General features: G+C 40.8%; 1 protein-coding gene across 7 annotated transcripts in view; it reads left to right on the top strand.

Annotated features, from left to right (window-relative positions):
- Positions 1–5,618, top strand: part of mrtfab (myocardin related transcription factor Ab) — a 48,742-nt gene extending 43,124 nt beyond the window's left edge. For 6 of the 7 annotated variants that reach the window (XM_055057597.1, XM_055057601.1, XM_055057600.1 and 3 more), the window contains 6 exons: positions 425–628; positions 707–799; positions 1,791–1,931; positions 2,086–2,181; positions 3,302–3,362; positions 4,079–5,618. In XM_055057597.1, coding sequence (XP_054913572.1) covers positions 425–628; positions 707–799; positions 1,791–1,931; positions 2,086–2,181; positions 3,302–3,362; positions 4,079–4,656 — 1,173 coding nt within the window. In that variant the 3' untranslated portion in view covers positions 4,657–5,618. The remainder of the gene's footprint in view (positions 1–424; positions 629–706; positions 800–1,790; positions 1,932–2,085; positions 2,182–3,301; positions 3,363–4,078) is intronic. The other variant, XM_055057599.1, reaches the window with a different exon arrangement.
- Positions 5,619–19,579: the final 13,961 nt, after the last annotated feature.

Raw genomic sequence — 19,579 nt, 5'->3', positions numbered from 1 at the left:
AAACTGACAATATAATATTGTTATTGATTTATTTTTCGATCCTTTTTTTTTTAGGTAACTTTATGGCTGTCACCAGGAACACTTGAAAAACTTTTCCGTTTAAAATATGCTTCTTAGGAACACTTGCTACTTAAATTGTGATTTGTACGACCTTCAATCATATTTTTGTTATTACTCGTATTTATCCACAGTTTCGTATGAAACGGTGGAGAAAATGTTAAAAATAACATTTTTGTTAAAACTGTCAGTTTTGTTTTATATTTATATTGTTAATTGAAAGTTATAGAATCAACAATAAATCAAAATCCTTGTCATGATGAGGTTTTTTTGGCAGTAAAGGTACGATAAATTCCGTCACTAGGTTGGAGTCAATAAATATCAGGTGAATTAGTTTTTTTTTTCCTTTCATCTTTGTCTTTTCAAGGTGACTCCAGTCATCATCAACCAACAGAACGGCACTCCACTCCAAACCCAAGCCATCGCTTTGGACCTCAAGGCCAACGGCGTGCCCACGCTGGTCACCGACAGCAACGGCAACCACTACCTGATTGCTCTGACCGGTCACTCCAGAGACAGGCAGAACGGCGTGTCCTCATTGGCCAAAATCAACGGACGCATCACCCTGCAGGTAACAGGGCACCATAGAGCGAGCCGCAGCATCTTCTTCATGAAACGACAAGGCTCACATCTGTCCGTCACTTCACAGAGACTACAGTCCAGTCCAAGTAAACTCCCCAGCACCGACAGCCAATCAAAACAGCAGCCAGTAGCTGAGCCTGTGAGCCAACCGGACAAAAAGGTCAGATGAATATCTCTGCTTATAGGAGAAATGATTTCTATTGTTTTAGTGTCTGACAAGAGATCTAAAGAAATAAAATAAGGGACCATCTGTTGTTTATGCAGTGCTATAATCTGCCACTAGGTGTCAGCGCTGGTGAAATTAAAATTCAGTTATGCTGCAAAAACATTTAAATTTCATCAAAAAATTTTGTTACTAATTGTAACAATTGAAACAGATGTATGATACAGATCAAATCCACTCAAACTGTATGTTTGTGGGATTGGAGTTTTATTCTTATATATTTATATATATATTAAGGCTGAACCCACAACTAATTTAGTTAATTGATTATTCGTTAACTACAGACTATTAAAAAAGTCCAACTGCTGATAGAACATCATGCCCAGCAGTAATTAAGCAAAAACTTTACAAAAAATGTATGTATCTTGCATTTAAGATGGAAGAAAAAAAAATTGTACTCCTGAAGTGCCGTAGATTTAGTTATGCATGGTACAAATTCAGATAAAGGAAAAAGAAAAACCTGTTAAGCACCTTTTGCTATCTATTTCTAAAATTGTCCAAAAAATTGTGAAATAAGCGTCACATTGAAAAACATGTAAATCATGTCTTTCACATGTTGATGATGGCTTCCTTTGCTACAAATAATCAAGCGTTCATTAAAGGAATGCTACACTATTGCAAATTTGGGCAGTAAAATGTTAATTTCCTTATTTATAACAGGAAATGAGTCATTAATGTGTATTTTTTACGTATTTCTAATATGGGACAAAATGATCTTAAGTGATTAGATAAAAAAGAATCTGCAGAATTTGCTTCTTTTTTTTTTTTACTTGACTAATCGGTTATGGTAATTATCAGAATAATTCACAGAGTGATTACTGAAGCAATTGGATTGCTGGAGTAAAATATTTTCCTTAAATACAGCGCAGCCATAGAAACAAGGTTCTTCTTCTCAGTGTTATACTAAGTCTCTGCTGCGCCCCCTCAGGGACAGAAGGCAGCCTTGCACTTAGACACCAACGGGTCGCCTCAGCCGAGCCTGCCCCACACGGCCCCGCCCAGCCTGCAGCCGTTCTTCGATGACATGCCCGACACTGAAAGCCAAAGTAACCTGATGTCCTCCCTGAAGGTAACGCCCCCCCTCCTCTCTTTTCGACCCCCACCCTCTCTTTGCAGCAGAGACCCCGTCAGCATGCAGGCTCTGGCTCTCAGTGGCTCTCTTCACTCTGTAAAGTTTTATTTTTCCCTTGTTTCCTCTTGTCTTTTCGTCGCCCCGCCCCCAGCGGAAAGAGGAGATGTGTCCGCCTTACGACCGGCACACACTGTTCACCCCTCCCTCCCCCAAACAAAACGCCTCCCTCCCTCCTCAGCGCTCTAAAGTATGTCCCTCGGCATGTCTTTTCTTTCCATCCGTGTTGCAATGTTTGTTGATCTCCATCTGCATTTTTCACTTCCTTGGAGTGTTATGTGAGTTGAGACTCGCCTCTGGACGCACAAATAATACCAACCTACAGCTCATCTGTTGCTTGTTTTCATTTTTTCCTCTTCGTTTGGCAGATTTACTTCTGCTTTCTTTATTGTCTTGTTTCCTCAGTCGCTCTGGTTATCGTTTTAAATATAAAATATCTGCAGGAAGAAAACAAATGTCTATCAGTTTTAAGATGTTTGATAGAAATATGAGGGTTTTTTTTTTTCATTATTTCATCAGTTATGTCATGCAAATACACTCAAAGCTGTTGATTAATTTATTAATATTTGTCTGTGGCTGAACGACTGGTGTCAGATGGGCACCAGTTCAGACAGACGAGCTCTTCAGCTCTTGGAATGGGTCCCACGGCCATGTGTGCACCAGCAGAGTCATGCAACATGCATATGGTGATTAACAATTGGATTTTTTAAAAATTGTTTTGGTTTGGTTAGGCCTCTAACTGCAACCCTGACAGTTGCTGTGCCTTGCAAACGTATTCATACTCCTTAAACCTTTCCATGTTATCTGGTTTTGTGCAAGATTTCATCACAAAGCAGCTAAAAACTTTTCAGAATAATAATCTGATAAGTGTGGTGTGTATTTATATTCAACACCATGGAGTAAATACGTTGTAGGAGGGCTGCATGACTGTTGCACATTGGAATAATACAAGCTGTGTGTGCATTATGCTTTACATATAACTCCTAAGCTCATGTCAGGCAAATTGTATTGCTATTTTGGGATTTTGCAAATATGAACAATACTCAAGTATTTGCTAAGGGGTCTGAATGCAATTTGTGCCACATCGTTCACATTTGTATTTGTGAAGAGGTTTGAAAACCTTTTTTTTTCCTTTGCGTTTTTCTTTCACACAGAATCTCAGAAAACTGCAGTCAAATTTGTGGCTTGATGTGACAAGGCACTATTGTTGTTCAACTAATTCCAAACTCCACTTCCCATAAAGGTCCAAACCTTGAACTGCGTTATTTTGTTTTTCTGTAGCCGTTTAACGGCTTTGTGTTTGTTTGCAGGAGAACGGTGTGAACAGCCAGCAGATGGACGATTTGTTTGACATCCTGCTCAAGAGTGGAGGTAACTGTCTGGGTTTTTTGTTGTTTTGTTTTTTTCCATGTCCCGTCCAGCAGTGTGGCACAAGCGTCGAGGTGTTAATGAGTTCTAAATATTATTTATTAGGGCTGTCTAGTGATTAAAATGGTATTTAACATGTAGGACATTCCATTTGTTCATAGCAGTTAATGTTGCTTCATTCATGAATAGCTACATATAAAATCATGCTTTGCTACGTTGTTTTGTCTACAACAGTAAAATAATTTTGGGGGACTTCTTGTTCTCTGAGTGCCACAAAGAAAGGTTGAATGTGGATCTGCTTTAAGAAATAGAAAATCAGCCCCATAGAGAAACAGCTGAAGCAGAGAAAAAAATACTGTCCAAATTGCAGCACAGACGATGTTGTTAAAGTACAGAAGAAACCTGTGCATTAAGAAAATGAACCGGGTCAGAAGAATGTAAATTAAAGCAGGACTAACGCGATGGGGACGGCGGGTCGGAGTGGAGGGGTGAAAGCCCTAGTTTATTTCAAATTAAATGAACACGGAGGCTGAAAAAAGGTGAAAGCTGGGGAAAAGGTACAACTAGAAAGACAGAGATGAGAGTAGAGAAGTGGAAGAAGCATACAGAGAATACGCACCACCCTGGAGGTCTGCTTCTACACCTGCAGAAAGAGAGAAAACTGTCTCTGCTGAACCCGAGAGGACGCTCATGATGATTATCTTTCTGTTTTCCTTCAGAAATCCCAGGCTTCAAGGCCAACCCGGACCCTTCCCTCGCACCCCTCCACTCCGACCCGCCGTCCCCTTCCATCCCCGCATCCCCCCTCCACCTGTCCCCACCCACGCCCACAGAGCCCCTCTCCTCTCAGCTGCGTGGGGGAGAGCCTGGCAGCGGCAGCGGGCGCCTGGAGGACTTCCTGGAGAGCACCACGGGGGCGCCGTTGCTGGGCATGGAGCCCGACGGTGCTGGCCTGACGCTGATCGACGACCTGCACAGCCAGATGCTGAGCACGCCCAGCATCCTGGACCACCCCCCGTCCCCCATGGACACGTCCGACTTGAGCTTCTCCCACCACTCGGCGGGGCTGGACTTTGGCGACCCCACTCTCGACAGCATGGACTGGCTGGACATCTCCATGGGCAACGGGGGCAGTGGTGGTGTGCAGAACGGGGGAACCAGCGGGGGCGGAGCGGCGTGCGACCGAGACGGGGGGACGAGTCTGACGCCGCTGGCGCCGCACACGCCACCCAGCGTCTTCTCGGCCGACTTCCTGGACAGCACGGACCTGCAGCTGCACTGGGAGTCGTGTCTGTAGCCGCCCGTCCAGGCGGGGGCGCCAGGCCGCCGCCCACACTGTGTACAGGCTCCGACTTTATGTCACGCACACGTCTCTATACGCGGTTTCCGCCACTGGCACATGCAAAAGCACGCACACACAAACACACACAACCACACAAGGTTTGTCGCTGGCTGTTACTGAATGTGAGCGGAGATGAAATATGCAACTAACATAGAAGTTGAATTCATAGAAAGGAAGCGAGGGTGGAAACTTTTTCTGAATTTAAATTCTGTGGGAATTTTGAGCAGCTGACTGGTTAGAGCCAGGCTAAAAAAACAAACAAAACAAAACAAAAAAAATGACTTCCTGTGTCCGGACCTTGATTGTAAACCCAGTTCGAATGAATCCGTCGGAAGCACGACAGATCAAGAACGAAGACGAGGAACGTTTACGCCGCCTTTTAACCTTTTAAAGCGGCGGCAGAGTGTGTCAGTGCCTCCTTAAACTTTGCACTTATGCTGAATCTGATTGGTTTAACGGGACGGATGGGTCAGCGGCTGAATCTGAGCACCGAACGGCCAGTCCGGTGCGTTTCTGATCAGCTGATGGGACGTACAACAAAAGGCAGCTGTAGCTGACCTCGTCTCCCCAACATGGCAACCTGATCCCCGCCCACACTAGTCAAAGAAACAATCATCACTGGTTGTCGGTTGCTGTTGAATTGAACCATATCAGTGGCAACCATTTGAACTGAAGCCTTAGTGGAGGCTGTGTATTATTGGTAACATTATGGTAGACCACTATGTATTGCTGTATATGGGGTGTATATTATATCAATTGTTCATAAGACTATTTTTCTTTGCTGGTTGCTTTAGAGTCGAGTGAGCCGGCTTTGGGGGAACATAGTGAGGGGGCTTCTACAACACTTGGTCCTTGTCATTTTATAAAGAAAAAAAAAAGTTGAAAAAATAAAAAATAAACATAAAATAAAACACCAATATGTTTGCTTGTGTTCTTTTCCATGACATAATTATTTAGTGAATCGTCCATATAAGGGCTTCTAAAAAGAAAAAACTAAACTTTATTTAACTTCAGCCACAAGAGGGCGCCAAAACTAAGAACTTACTGAAGACAACTACCTGAAAGTGGATTTTTATTAATCAAGTAAAGGAGGGAAAATGTCATTGAAGTTAATAATAATAAACTACAGTATCTTGAATCCAAACACTGTCTGTGAGATTTGCTAGCTTACTAGCTGTTCTGTGGCTAGCATGGGTGAGTGCAAATTTATTGTCAATTGGCTCGACTAGGTTCATACATTTCTGTGGAAACATATTTTAGGTTTTAAATTTCATTCCTAATCGTCTTGAAAAATTATTTCAAAAGTTTTTAACCTGCTCTTTAGAGATGGGCTCATTTGGACCTCATGAATTTCTTACTCTGATTGGTCCAATTATTGACCCCACGTGAAATTATAAAAAAAATTTTAATGTAATTTTGGAAAGTTATGTTTATATATATATATATATATATATATATATATATATATATATATATATATATATATATATATATATATATATAGTTCTTGGCACAGCCAAGATACTGTGCAGGACCCTCAAGCTCCCAGGCCTCTGGTAGAAGACCCGAGCTCAGAGGATAAGAACCACCCGCGGTGGGTGAGAAGGGAATTATTTTATTTAACTAACGCTGACTTTTCCACCCTCTGGGCTGCTTTCCTCATTTAACAAAACAACAGATAAACAATTTGATAAAAACATAAAAAAATGCCATCTTGCCAGTAGCCAGAGGTGAAGCCAGGGGCGACTGCTGGGATTTGGAGTGAACACTGGAACGGTGAGAGGAACCACGTTCTCTGAAAGGACAAAGAAATCAAAACACATCAGCCTCACTGAACTGTAACAAACAGCTTTACCAATCTGTCCACAATCAGTGTTTTCAAAATGAAAAAAAAAGTCAACGAGAGCCAACGAAAATGGCTAAGAAGAGTTTAAAAGATTACGGAGACTTCAATACATTTTCAGTTTTTTTTAAGCATCTATTCTTCTGGTGGTTGTGGTTGTTTTCGTTTGATACTTTTGGCTTGTTTTTGGCTGCACTTTCATTGAAATGTGAGTGGAGACAGTTTGTCAAGTGGACCTCTTAATAAAACCCGACAGGCATCTTTGAACACGGATTCTAAGCACAGCTTGTGGTTGTTCAAAGAATAGAAACGATTCTCACAGCATTTTGAAGGTTAAACAACAAGGACTCTCTTCCTGTTTGTTCCCTAGAAGAGCCAATCAGATCTGGAGCTGCGGCTAGAACCAAACGTTTCCCACGTTTGCCTTAAGCTTTGTCTCCTTCCTCATGTTTGTTAGGCTTTATGGTGTGAAAGGAGCAGTCAGGTTTTGGTGGTTCGTGCTGTTACTGCGGCGACTTTGATGGTGGACGAGGTGATGGCTGACGTTTGCCCAGGCAGGGAGAGGAAGACGGCACTGTCAAACCCAAAAGATTTTAATGTGCAACAAAGTACATCCAGAAAGTATTCAGAGAGTTCTGTTTTTTTTTTTCACATCTTTATTCCAAACGGTATTAAATTAATATCTTTCCTAAAAATTCTATGCACAAATATCCCACTATGACAATGTGGAGAAAAGTTTTTGAGTGCTTTGAAACCCTTGAAGTGACCTTTATTCAAAATCTTTGCTTAACACTTTGTTGATCCACCTTTGTATCAGTTACAGCTTCAGGTGATTTTAAAGATGATGTCATCAACTTAGTTTTTACTTGACATTTGTAAATTAAGCCATCAAAATATGGAAAGGTATTGACAGGGAAAAATCCTTCCAACTCTTCTCAGTAGGAGAACCTTCACCAATTTAATTAACTAATTAGAGCAACACAGAACATTCAAAATATTTTCAAGTTTTGATTCATTTTTCAGATGAATTTTAATGATAAAAATGTGGACTAGTTTAAGGGAGCAGACTGGCTGTGTCATAGAGTAATATGGGACTTTGCGTGTAACATTACCTCACGACAGCCAAACTGCCTGCTTGAGAGTAACAGAAATGTGAGCAGATTTTGGTTTCATTCGTTTTTAAATATGAATTGTGTAATAGTTAAGGGGATTCAGACTAGAGACTGATAACAAAAAGGGATGTTTTTTTTGTGAACATGGAAGAATGAATATCTTATGAGGCGTAACTCATGGCAGGAATCCCACTCTGCATCAATGACTATGACAGGCAGACATAAAACAGAAACAAAAAAAACTTACATTTTCAATCATCTTTTTTGGGGGGGGAGTCCATTTCATTGGATTTTAATGCTCTGTTTGTGTGACTGATTTGATATGGGATTAGTGCACGATGGAGAATGGATATGATGGGCGAACAAAATTGGAGCGGGTTCATCACGATGGCAGCATCAATAATCGACTGGTTCAGCCCGAGCAGCTACAACCTCGGGCTTTTAATTGGGAGGGAGCATCGGTCCAGACGCTCAGTAAGAGCAGAGTACGGAGAGCTAATCAAACCAATTGTTCTGTAAGTCAGTCATAAATTACTACAGTGCTAACATTCAGTTATTAGGAGCAGTAGATAATGTCCTCACATGATTGTCTTTCTCTGATTTGTCACTGTAACATGTTGAGGGTAGAGTTACTGAAAGTCACTCCCTGAAGTACTAAATCTCTGCTGTCTGAGCTCACCATGACTTTGAAATGATTGTCAACTTTGCAGATGAGCAAAAAAAAAAAAAGACATGGCACTTTTGAGAAACTTAGGTCATTATTAAAACTGCAAAATTAGTTGGCAGCCCTGGTGAAGATCTACCAAAAATACATAAATAAAAAAATATATAAACCTTTCAAATTACAAAAAAAAAAAAAAAAAAAAAAAAACCTTCCAAAATACATAAACCTTGCAGGCTTGTATTGAAATGTGTGAGGTCAAATTGAGATCTTCTCATTAGTAACCCATGACTTTATATCTTCCTGGGAGACAAATATGGCTCGACACAGAGGTCCATCATTTTCACTTACTGACTAATTGGCTGGACAAGGACCCAAATTTACTGTATGTTGCCACCATCTTGAGGAGGATGGTGGTGACCAGTTGCAGCAAGGCTTCATAACAACCAAGAGATGCTTTCTACATCCAAACTGGGCGGTCTGTTCCAAGACAAAGGATTCATTTGTGGAAAAGCACCTCATCCTCTCTTAATATAGAGGAGGATCTATGATTCTCTGGGCTTCTTTCTTTTAGAAAGACCATAGAGACCTTGTTAAGATGCAGACACTCTGCTTTATGACACACAACTGAATTTCTGATGTAAGCTTAATGTGCATGTTGTGGGCAGTGGATTGACCAACAGTTGGAACGTCATCAAGTACTTCTGCAGTGTAAGAAAATGTTGAGGTCTCACACTGCTGCTAATCTATCAGCAGAGTTTAAGGCAATGTTGGATCTTTGGGAAATCCATCATGCAAGAGTTTGTGTTGTTTTGCAGGTTAACGCAAAACAAAACATTGGATGACGCTAACTTGGAAAAGTTTACCCTGCCTGGCACACACACTGCAACCCGTTGGAAACGACGGAGATCTATTGCAGAATCACAGACATTGTTGCAACACGAAGGAGAATTGTTGGATATTTTAAGCATTCATTTCCCAACCCTACATCATACAAACACAGTTGGGACAGCAAAGGAAAAGAATACCACAAGACGCTTCAATGAGGTGGAACAGCACGGTCTACATGCTGCTGTCGCTGCTGGATCAGAGACGTCCTATTGGCGCGTATGCTGCCAGGAGGCACCAGTTACCAGCCACAGTCACTGCATACCAGTGGGAGCGACTGGACAATGTGCTGACCATCCTCACACCTTTTGAGTTACTCATAAATGAGATCAGTTTGTCAACAGCTACAACAGCAGATGTCATCCCAGCCATCATTGAACTCAAGTGGCTTTTGGAGAGGCAAGCAAGCGCGGATCATGGTGTTGGTACAGCCAAAGCCACACTGTTGGAAGCTTGTGTGAGAAGATGAAGCAACGTTGAGCATGAGCCCTTGCTGATTTGGCACCATTCTTGATCCAAGGCAAGTAATTATGAATAATCTATTTTCGAGCCATAATTACTTTTAACCTACTGCTTTATTTGAACAAATATTTTGATTATATTTAAAATTTAAATAGTTTGATCGAAATGCATTTCTTTATTTACATGCAAATGACAAAAATTGATCGAGTATACACAGCACAATGATTGGCCCATCTTTTTTTGATTATGCAAAACAAGGTGCAAGAATCACTACTTCTGAACAGAGGTGAAGGATCAAATGAAACTCGAGAAACCTGTTGCAGGAACATATTCTGACATAGATGCACCTGCAGCCAAAAGGCGCAATCGACTGTTTGCAGTACATGATTATATGTTGAAGGAGAGCACTGGCAAACAGCGACAGCTGGCTAACCCTTCAGTGAGGGGTACGACAAGGTAAGATGAAGAGAATGAGGTATAAATAAAAACAGGGAGTCAGAACTAAACCGGGTGTGAGAACAAAAAATTGGGGGGAGAAATTGAGACACAGTGGAAGCCCAAGAGAGAAAAAGAGGATATGTTGGTGATTAACTGAAGAGGAAAAAGCTGGTGGAGAACTTACAAAAATAGCTGCTTCCTATTAAAATCAGCTTCTGTCAGTGGTACTCATCTCCCTGCTGATAATACAACACATTAAAGCAGATATTGGAAGGCAGATCCAGGTTACGGGGCATTGTGTATCTTAGGAAATGTCCCAATTTATATACTGAATTAGAATTTTTTTATCTAAAACGCAACTTTCGGCGAAATCTCATCAATTTCAGGTAGTTGATTGAAGCTGTGAGATTCTTGCTCGGGGGGAATGTATTTTTTCGGCATGCAGAGAAAAACCTTACTCGGGGTATTTAAAAGGTTGAAAAGGTGCTGATATTTTCATTCCTCTTTGCAGCAGAGTGATTCACAGTTGTCAAACCTTCACTTTCACCTACAAGATAGTTTTGTTTGGAATGAGGCAGGTATTGTTATGACACTTCCTTTGAAAGACAGCAGAAGCAAAAACTCAGGCATGGGAAGAATTCAGAGAAGCTACGAAGAGAGAGTCTGAGTTGGCCTCGTGTAACTTCTGGAAAAACCAATCGATTCTGACTTAGACGAGGAAGAGAGATGCCACCAATTGGTGTTTGTATTGTTGGAGTATGGGGATTGCAGACTCAAGATATTGTAGAGTCTATCAAGTCAAGTCAGTCTCAGTCAAGTCACCATGTCTGTCATGGAGACAGACGTGTTGCAATCGGAAGGTGAGTGTGTCACCTTCCGGGTTTGAAGAGTTTAAAATGTTCCTCAGCAGGAAGAGCGCACTCAATTCAAGATGCTCAAATTTCCAGACTCTGTTGGACTGTTGTGGTTAACAAGCCTGTTCAAAGTTTTATGGAAGACTAGTCAGTTGTCTGTGGAGTGGCGGATTGGGATGTTGGTCCCTTAAAAAAGAAATGGCACCAGAGAGTGTGTTCCAACCTTCAATTGTACTGAAGACAAGAACTGAAGACAATAATTCCCAGTGAGCCTCTTCAGGAGCAGTGTGGTTTCTGTCCTGGCTGTCTAACAGTGAACCCGATCTTTATCCTCCTGGTATGTCACATGGAGTGTCAGGAGAGATTGGCTGTCTGGTCTGTATGCGTCTCATGGATCAGAGATGGGATGATGATATCTTGAGTAGAGCTGCAGCTTTTCCATGTCAAACCAGAAGAAAGCTACATTTCTATTCTGGTTTTGGAAAACCTTGAGATCTACCAGAATCAGTGGGAGTGTCCCTGAGGAGAATGTTATCTCTATTTTGATTCTAGACCCATTACCTCCGTAACCAAATCTCAGAAAAGTGTATGATAATTGATCTCCAGATTGTTGGACTTCTTCTTGAATGCATGTGGAACATTTTTATTTTAAAAAGCGCCACAATCACATGAGATGGAAAACTGACCGCTAATGGATTATAATGTCCAACCTCATCTGTGCTTTGAGCACAAAAAGAACAAAAAGTAGTTCTGTGATTGGCTCTTTTGACAGGAAGCGTTGACACCTTGACCTTTTCAAGCTGCAGGTCAGAAAAGTCTCTGGCTGAACAGAAATCGATGGCTAGACTTAATCAATTGATTTTATGTCTGTCTGTTTAAACTCATCCTGATCAGTGTAAATATCATCAGAAGTACAACACCCATTTCTTATAATTTGATGTCTTTGGCTACAGAAAGTCTGTTTCCTTCTCATGCCTGGTGAGCATGAAAGGTCACAACGAGAAGCAGATTTGGATGCAATAAGTGTGTTTGTGTAAGTTTTATTTTTTTATATATATATGAAAGAAAATATGTGTGGAAGCTGTATGTAGGAGAGAGCAGAAGGTCAGGGAGACAAAGACGGCGGGGAAATGAGATTCATCACAAATCTCTCCAGAAATGATGGCAGTAATGGACGCAGCAGCGTCAAGGCTGATTTGTATCTGTTGAGTGGAGTCCGGGGCCCCGGCCCTTCAAATTGCTAATCAAAGCTGGTCGTGAAGACTGACAGTTATTCTCACTGGGTCCCTGCGAACAGCTCATTCACTTCTATAAGGTAGCGTGTGCAGCTGTAATAGACCCAAATGAAGCTGGATATTTGCATCTTCTTTGATTTGGTAAAGGTCACAGCTGACAGGACAGTCTGGTGGGAATGGAGACACATACAAACATATTTACACTGTGCACTGTCCTTGTCTCTAAATAGCCCAGCCTCAGACAACCTGCCTTGTTTGTGCTTTTTAATTTTAAAATATCATATTGCTTCTTTTTTTTTTATCCCCACATAAATTTCTTACTTTCTTACTTCATCTTTGAGGCGAACAAAGACAAAATTCAGTCGTAACTTTAGTGGATTTTGCACAGCCACAACGTCTGGCTCTAAACGTTTGCAGTCTTGTATTTATAATACCATATTTCTAAAACAAAATACATCTTCATAAATCACAGATTTTATGCTGGTCTGGCTCCAACCTACAGCCATTTGTTTTCTGTTGACTGGGTTTTTGCTTTCCCTTAAACAGAGATAACGGCAAAGTTGGTCCATAACCCCTGACTGAAACCAATGACTTTGGCTTGTGTGTGTTTGTCGGGGGGTGTGGCAATGGCGAGCCCTGTGGGCTCTGCTGACCTCTTTGTCTTTGTGGTTCTAATCAGTCGACTAAGTATAGGCACACAGTCACTGACCAGTCACCTTACTGCCTCTAGTGACTGAATTTCAAACAGTCAATAATGTCTACCCAACATATTACACTGACTTGTATCTATCTGTACAGTTGGTCCAAACTATATCTAGTTCATTTGTATTTGTTGAATATAATGGTGGCGCACTTGCGTGAGCCTGCTAATGCGAATAGCGGAGTTGATTTTTCATTTAACTGCATATTTGAAATATTTAGTGCACCTCGCTTCCCTTAAATAAAATTTTCCCAATAAATTCCAAAGTGCTAATTTACTCGCCTGTTTTGTAAACTTTTAGTTGAATAAAGTTTGACGTCTGCATCGGAAGTTTTGTCAAAATTCTTCAGATAGTTAGACGTTCATATTCATGCTCTTATTTTGACGTGGGTGAAGATTATTTATGCAGCAGTTCCGCTTCCTCTCGTCATGTTTGTTTTTCTTAAGAAAGTTTAAGTATACAACAAACGAATGAAAATACACTTCAGACTTGTGCCATACCTTTTGTTTTGTCCTACTGTTATCTAAAGTGACATATTATTTCTATGCTAAATTTGCCATTATCTTTTAAAAGAAAATACTTTCCACAGTTTAATATGTTACAGCAAAATGTGTGGTTTCCTTGCTTTGTATCGATTGTACTTTTTGTACGTATTGACAAAATTTGTGTAGTTTAGTCATGTTAGCCTCATTCAGGAAGATAAATTACTCAATAAAAATGTCATTGTACATCATCTCCACCAAATAAATACAATTATTCTAATTCTGATTGAATTGATCTTTTTCCTCAAAATTCTACACAAATCACATTTACAAGTCTTCACAGTTTTTGCAACTAAGTAAAAAAAAAAAATTGATGTGTTTCCTCTCATTTGGAAAGGCACCAGCCTGACGACATAAGGCCAAACCGTTGACGCTTCATCTGGGAGTGCGATTTATATAAAACGGCTTCAAATTAAAAAATTTGTCAAAGAGCTAAATACTAATTCTCTAGAAGAATCTGTGATGGCACTTAAAAGTTGACGTTGTCAGACATGCTGTAAAAGCCGGAGTGCCATTGTTTTGTGGCACGCCGCACACTGTGCCAGTCCACAGTAGCCCCGTGGGGACGTGGTGTCAAATATTGTGGCTGCCTTGTGCAGTCAGCAAAGTGGAAAATGAAAATGTTTTGGTGCGTAGAAAACAAAGCACGCATTAATGTGTCACCACAAGTTCTGTTAAAGCTGGAGATGATAGGTGGTGTTGGATGCTCATTGCTGCTTAACAGCATGACGGCACAAACGACAGCAGTGGAAGATATTCAAATTCTTTAGCAGGCAAAGTTAAAAAAAAAAGAAGAAAGAAATAGTTAGGGTTTACTTTTTCCTCCTCTTATTGGTCAAATCTACAAATCAGAGCCTGCCATGCCAAGGCGAAGGGTGAATTTACAAGAGCTTAACTGGTCAGACATCTTTAAAACAAATCTCTGTGTCCCGTCGGCTGCCGAGCCGCAGCCTGTGGATCTAACTCCAAACGCTTTCAGCTCAGAAACATCAGAACGGCTCCGCGTCTTTGTTCTCTGATCTCACACTGTGCGCCAGCAGGGCCAACAGGCAGTTAGCCTCACGTTCACATTCGATTGAACAAGCAGATAAGACGGAGTAATTGGCTGGAATTTATGGCTGACATGTTAAAGAGAAAACTGGAAAGCTCTTCAAAACAGTTTAGAGGCGACATGCCAACAGGTCACTTTTATTACTGGACAGTCTTGTTTTTATTAGCATGTTTGAAGATAAAGAGTTTCCCTCTGTAAACCCTCTGCTCCACAAAGTTACTTACAAGCTTTGCAGGGTAAAAATTCTGTTGTTGCTTTATTGTAATGTTTTGAGACCTTTAGCAAACGGTATTCCACGGCATATAAAGCACTGCCTGTATTAATGCACTTAATTGGTATTCATTAAAACCTCTTTGCATGAGGAGACACCTTGTAATATCTGACTTCATTAGACTGAACGGAATATTTTAGGTTTGTTTTTAAAAAGCTCTTATTCATAATGACAGAAGAAATTAGGTTGTTCTTCTCTTGAGTTTTTTTTATATTGCTATCAGTTTTGTTGCCTGTTTTAAAGTGTTAAAATCTGATCAAACAGATGGTGTTCCTCTATCTGGGTTGTTAGCTTCCAAAGTGTATTCATTTATTCTCACATTCTGCATAATGAACTAGATTGTATAAATTTGCCCAGCACTTGGTCACTTTGACAAATTGTCCTTTTCCTGTTTAACTCTCTTACGAATTATTTTAACTATATATTTTGTTGTTTTACAGTTAGGCTGCTTTCTTGCTGCAAGTTTTCACTTGAACCTTACTTCAGCTCGCTTGACTTTATTCTAAGTTTTGGTTTAGTTCATGGTTTATGTTTAGGTTTAAGTCTGTGCTTTTGTCTCTCGCACCGTGGTCTTGAAGACTGTCATTCATTTCACTGTAGGCTGCTCATATTATTGAAATGACAATAAAAACCTGACTTGATATTGCTAATTCACGTTAGCCTGCGAACACAGAAACACACATATGTGCCTAATACAGAAACAATGGGATGTGAAAATAACTTACAGGTGAAAGTTTTGAGTTCATGGAGTGAGTAAAGTGGAATGATTGTTCTTGTTTGGACCCAGCTCCAAATATCTGTCAGCTTTGATTTCCTATCACACTAATTTTCTCCTTTTTTTTTTATCCAGATCACTTTAACTGCTTTCTACTGCAGAAAAGACAAACTACTGGTCACTAGTGAAGTCTCTATTCAAGTTCCACATTACCCCACTTGTATGGGGGGAAAAAATTTAGTTTCACAAACTCATTAAATTCATAATGCAGCATTTAAGCCAAACTGCATTGTTTTGCATAACACAAAGCATGTGCTCCTGTGTGTAAAGAGGGGGGACTTTAATAAAAACTGTGCCCATAACACATTAAACAGAGCCTGCAGTGATGGCTCAAGCAGGTCAATACTGCTGCATGCTGGGAACTAATTCTCAGAAAATCTTTGATCTTTCTGTTTTGTTGTTGCCCTATCAGCTCAATCAAGACTAAAACATGGCTTTGTGTGAAATAGAAAGATTGAATGCATGTTTATTCATTCAGGGGAGAACATGTGTAGCTGCTGCTTGAACTGATATGTGGCAAAAATGTAATTTATTTTGGAGACTCAATGCTCTGTTTTGCACACTGTAAATTGTTCAAAAGAAAAAACATAATTGCAACAAAGCAGTCATCACTGATTCTTTCTAGAGCAGTTGGGTTCTGGGTTTACATCTGCATGTCATATATTTGAATCGGGTGAGTGTGAATATAACGGCCTCTTTACACTGGCCCAGTTCAGAGTGTGGCCTGCCTCTCACTCAATAGCAGCTGGGTGAGGTTCCAGGACTGCTCTGTGATCCTCATGAGAATAAATCAATAGAGATAATGGATGGATGGATTTGTTCCCCTGCTGACAGTGAGCTGGTGTCTGTGACCCAGTAACATTAAAGTGTTTCTTTTTCCCCAAAAACATTTATTGATGAACTTAGCAGAAAGACAAATGGGCCTTTTCATGGTTATTTGGTCAAATTGTCCTCAACATTTGTGTTGGCTGTTCCTGATTTTTGATACATCTGAGGTTTTATACACTATCCATGTATGCATACAGTATGGATTCATGATGTCAATACACTGCAGAAGTAGCTTTCACTGCAGTTACTGCTCTTAGTCTTTTGGTGTTTAGTCTACACCAGCTTTGCACATCTGGAGTCTAAAATTTTTTAGAATTGCTCCTGGTTAGTCAGACAAGATTCTCTGATGAAATCCAGGTCTGAACTTTAAGTAGGCCAGTCTAACACATGAATTTAACCTAAGTCCTTGAGCTGTAGCTCTTGCTGTATTTTCAGAGTTTTTATGTCCATGATCCATATAGATCAGACATGCAGGACTGATAGTAACCATTTGACCAATCTGAGTATAGATCTCTGCAGTTTCTCCACAGTTACCATGATCCATTTGAGTACTTCTGTAAATAATACTCTCCTTGGCTTGCCTTGTCAGCTGTGTTGTACTCTTTGTTTTTATAGAGTTCTGAAACAAGAGATGTTATTTTATAACCTAACTCAGATTTAAACTTAGGACTTAGCAGCATGATGAAGGCAGCATTACAACCCGTTTTTCTACTCATGCCTACCGGGAGAAATCATCTACCCATTGCCAAAGTTAAAGGGTAACTTCCCATCACACCTCCTGTCTTCTATTTCACCTGATGCTGAGCAGCATCAAAGCATCTCCTGGATCAACTCAATGAAGGAGTTCCCTCTGATCACGGCACTTATGCTTCGGAGAACTCTGGAAGCTCTTTCATGTCTTCACGACAGACAGCAGCTTCAGCAGAATGAAGGCTTAAAGATACATTTCAAATGAAAAAATGCACAGCTGAGTTTATATCTGACGGTAGTTGCAATAGCTTCCAGCAAACCACAAACTTGTTTTTGACACACTGTGCTCTCACTTTGAGATAAACTGTCACTGATAGTGAAGTTTCTACTCAAGGTGAGAATACTACCTGGTTGTTACTGATCGTTTAGTGGTTTAATGAAATGAGATATGGTTTAGTTGCTCTTAGACAGAACCCGAACCCTTTCCCTGAAGTTCATTTACATTGTAAGGACCTTGCAGGGACAGCATAGCCCTCAGGATAATGAGAATATGTAAACTTCCGAAACGCCCTCCAACCTCTGATTCTACAGAGAGGTGAAGCTATCAAGCTTAACTAGAAAGAGATTGACCTCTCTTCAGGTTTTAGTTCAGTCTTTGCTTGAAGTTAATTGTACCAGGTACGCTGATGTGTTCATGATTGACGTTAAGATAAATTGGGGGAAGCAATGTTTACACTGTTGTGGTGAAGAAAAAGCTGAGTCAAGCTCTGAACCTAATTTTCCACTTATGTCCTGACCCTCACAAATGGTCAAGAGATATGGGTCATAAACAAAGGAACACAGATCCGCCACAAGTAATTGAAAGAGCTTGTGTCATATAGGGTAGCTGGGTCCACCTTTAGAGATGGGGTGAGGAAGTGTACTCTGAACATTCAGGATGAGCTCGGAATAACACGACTGGGAATCTGGATGTATTATAAACATCTGCACCTTGAGCAGACCCTGGATCAGACCAGGAGCTGACTGGAGGGGCTATGCATCCCTTTGTGGATTGGTTTGGTTTGTAGTTTCCATTTTGCAACAGACCTACCTTTCTCTAACTACATCTCTACCTACCTCTACCTCTACATACCTCTTTTTACCTACTTCTACCAACTTCTATCTATCTACCTTTACCTACATACATTTACTTAAGCTACCTATTTCTACATAGCTTTCTCTACCTACCTACTTTTACTTATCTACCTCCATGACTACTCTAATGGCCTAATAAATCCATCTTTTCCCACCATCCTACTTCTCTGGTTATAAAGTGTTTTTTAATCTCTCCCCTCTTCCTCCTGCTATAAATTCAAATTTCTCTCCTTTTTTTCAAAGTTGCTCTTTCCTCTTTGGTCTTCTGCCAAGCCTTTCCCACTCACCATTCTTCCTACTTTCTACCATCCTCCTCATCTCATTCTCTGTATCCTTTCCTTCTTTTCTTTTTTCGACTGTCAGCCTCCTCCCTGCTGCCCCACATAAACCTCTATTCTTTTCCCCCTCTTATTACGCACAGTTATTGCTCTCTCTGGGTCCGTCGTCTAGAATGCAACACAGAGAACACTGGAAGACGAGTAAAGTTTGCTCCTTCGCACACAAACTGGAGCGTTTTGGGAGAGGAGATTAGTGTAAGGCAAAACAAAAACCCCTCTTGTCAATCTGACTTATAATTCCACTGAAAACTGCACAAGTGGTGGTTTACTTTGAGAAAGTAAGCCTCAATAATTGCCCTCAGCAGTGGCATTTATGGTTCTGTGAGTGAATGCAGTGCAGAAACATAAAAGCTATAGTTTAATTACAGCACACATTGTTTTTCACATGTGTGCTTATTTTTTCGTAATGAATGTGTGGAGCTGCAGGTGTTTGTGAGTTCCTTCAGCGCTGGCTGCCTGTCTCCGCTCCTGCTTTTTGGCACCTGCTGTGCAAGTTTCCACTTAGACAAAAGACCACGGAAAGCTGGAGCTGGACCCTGCTGACTCCTGAATCTTTTTGACAAAAAGAAAAAAGAGGCTTATAGAGAACACACACACATTTATATTTATACAGGCAACAATGAGGGTAGGGCTGGAGGAAGACACGCTGCTGCAAGAGATGAGAAATCTGATGGGGAAATAGGAGAGTGTGTGAGCGATTATGGAAGTGATTCGTACATGATGAGCAGGGGTGACTATAGCAGATGTTGACTGTCCTCTGTGAGCCCTGCAGATGCAGAAATGTCTCACACACACACACATGCACAGTTGTGTTTTCACATCTTGTGGGGACTTTACGTAAACTACCCTTCACTTTCTACAGCCTAACCCTTACCCCACCCTGAACGATCACATACCTAACCCTAACCCAAAAACAGCATTTCCCCTCATGGGAACCAGGATTTGTTCCCACAACCCCACAATGTAGACAGAAATATGTCCCCACAATGATATAAAAACCTGGCTACACACACACACATTCATAAAATTGCACAAACTTTGCTTCATTGAGGATG

The sequence above is a fragment of the Poeciliopsis prolifica genome, unplaced genomic scaffold (genome assembly GCF_027474105.1).
Source record: "Poeciliopsis prolifica strain line A6 unplaced genomic scaffold, Auburn_PproV2 SCAFFOLD048, whole genome shotgun sequence".
In the NCBI taxonomy this organism is placed as follows: Eukaryota; Metazoa; Chordata; class Actinopteri; order Cyprinodontiformes; family Poeciliidae; genus Poeciliopsis; species Poeciliopsis prolifica.
This window is presented reverse-complemented; position numbering and strand designations above follow the sequence as displayed.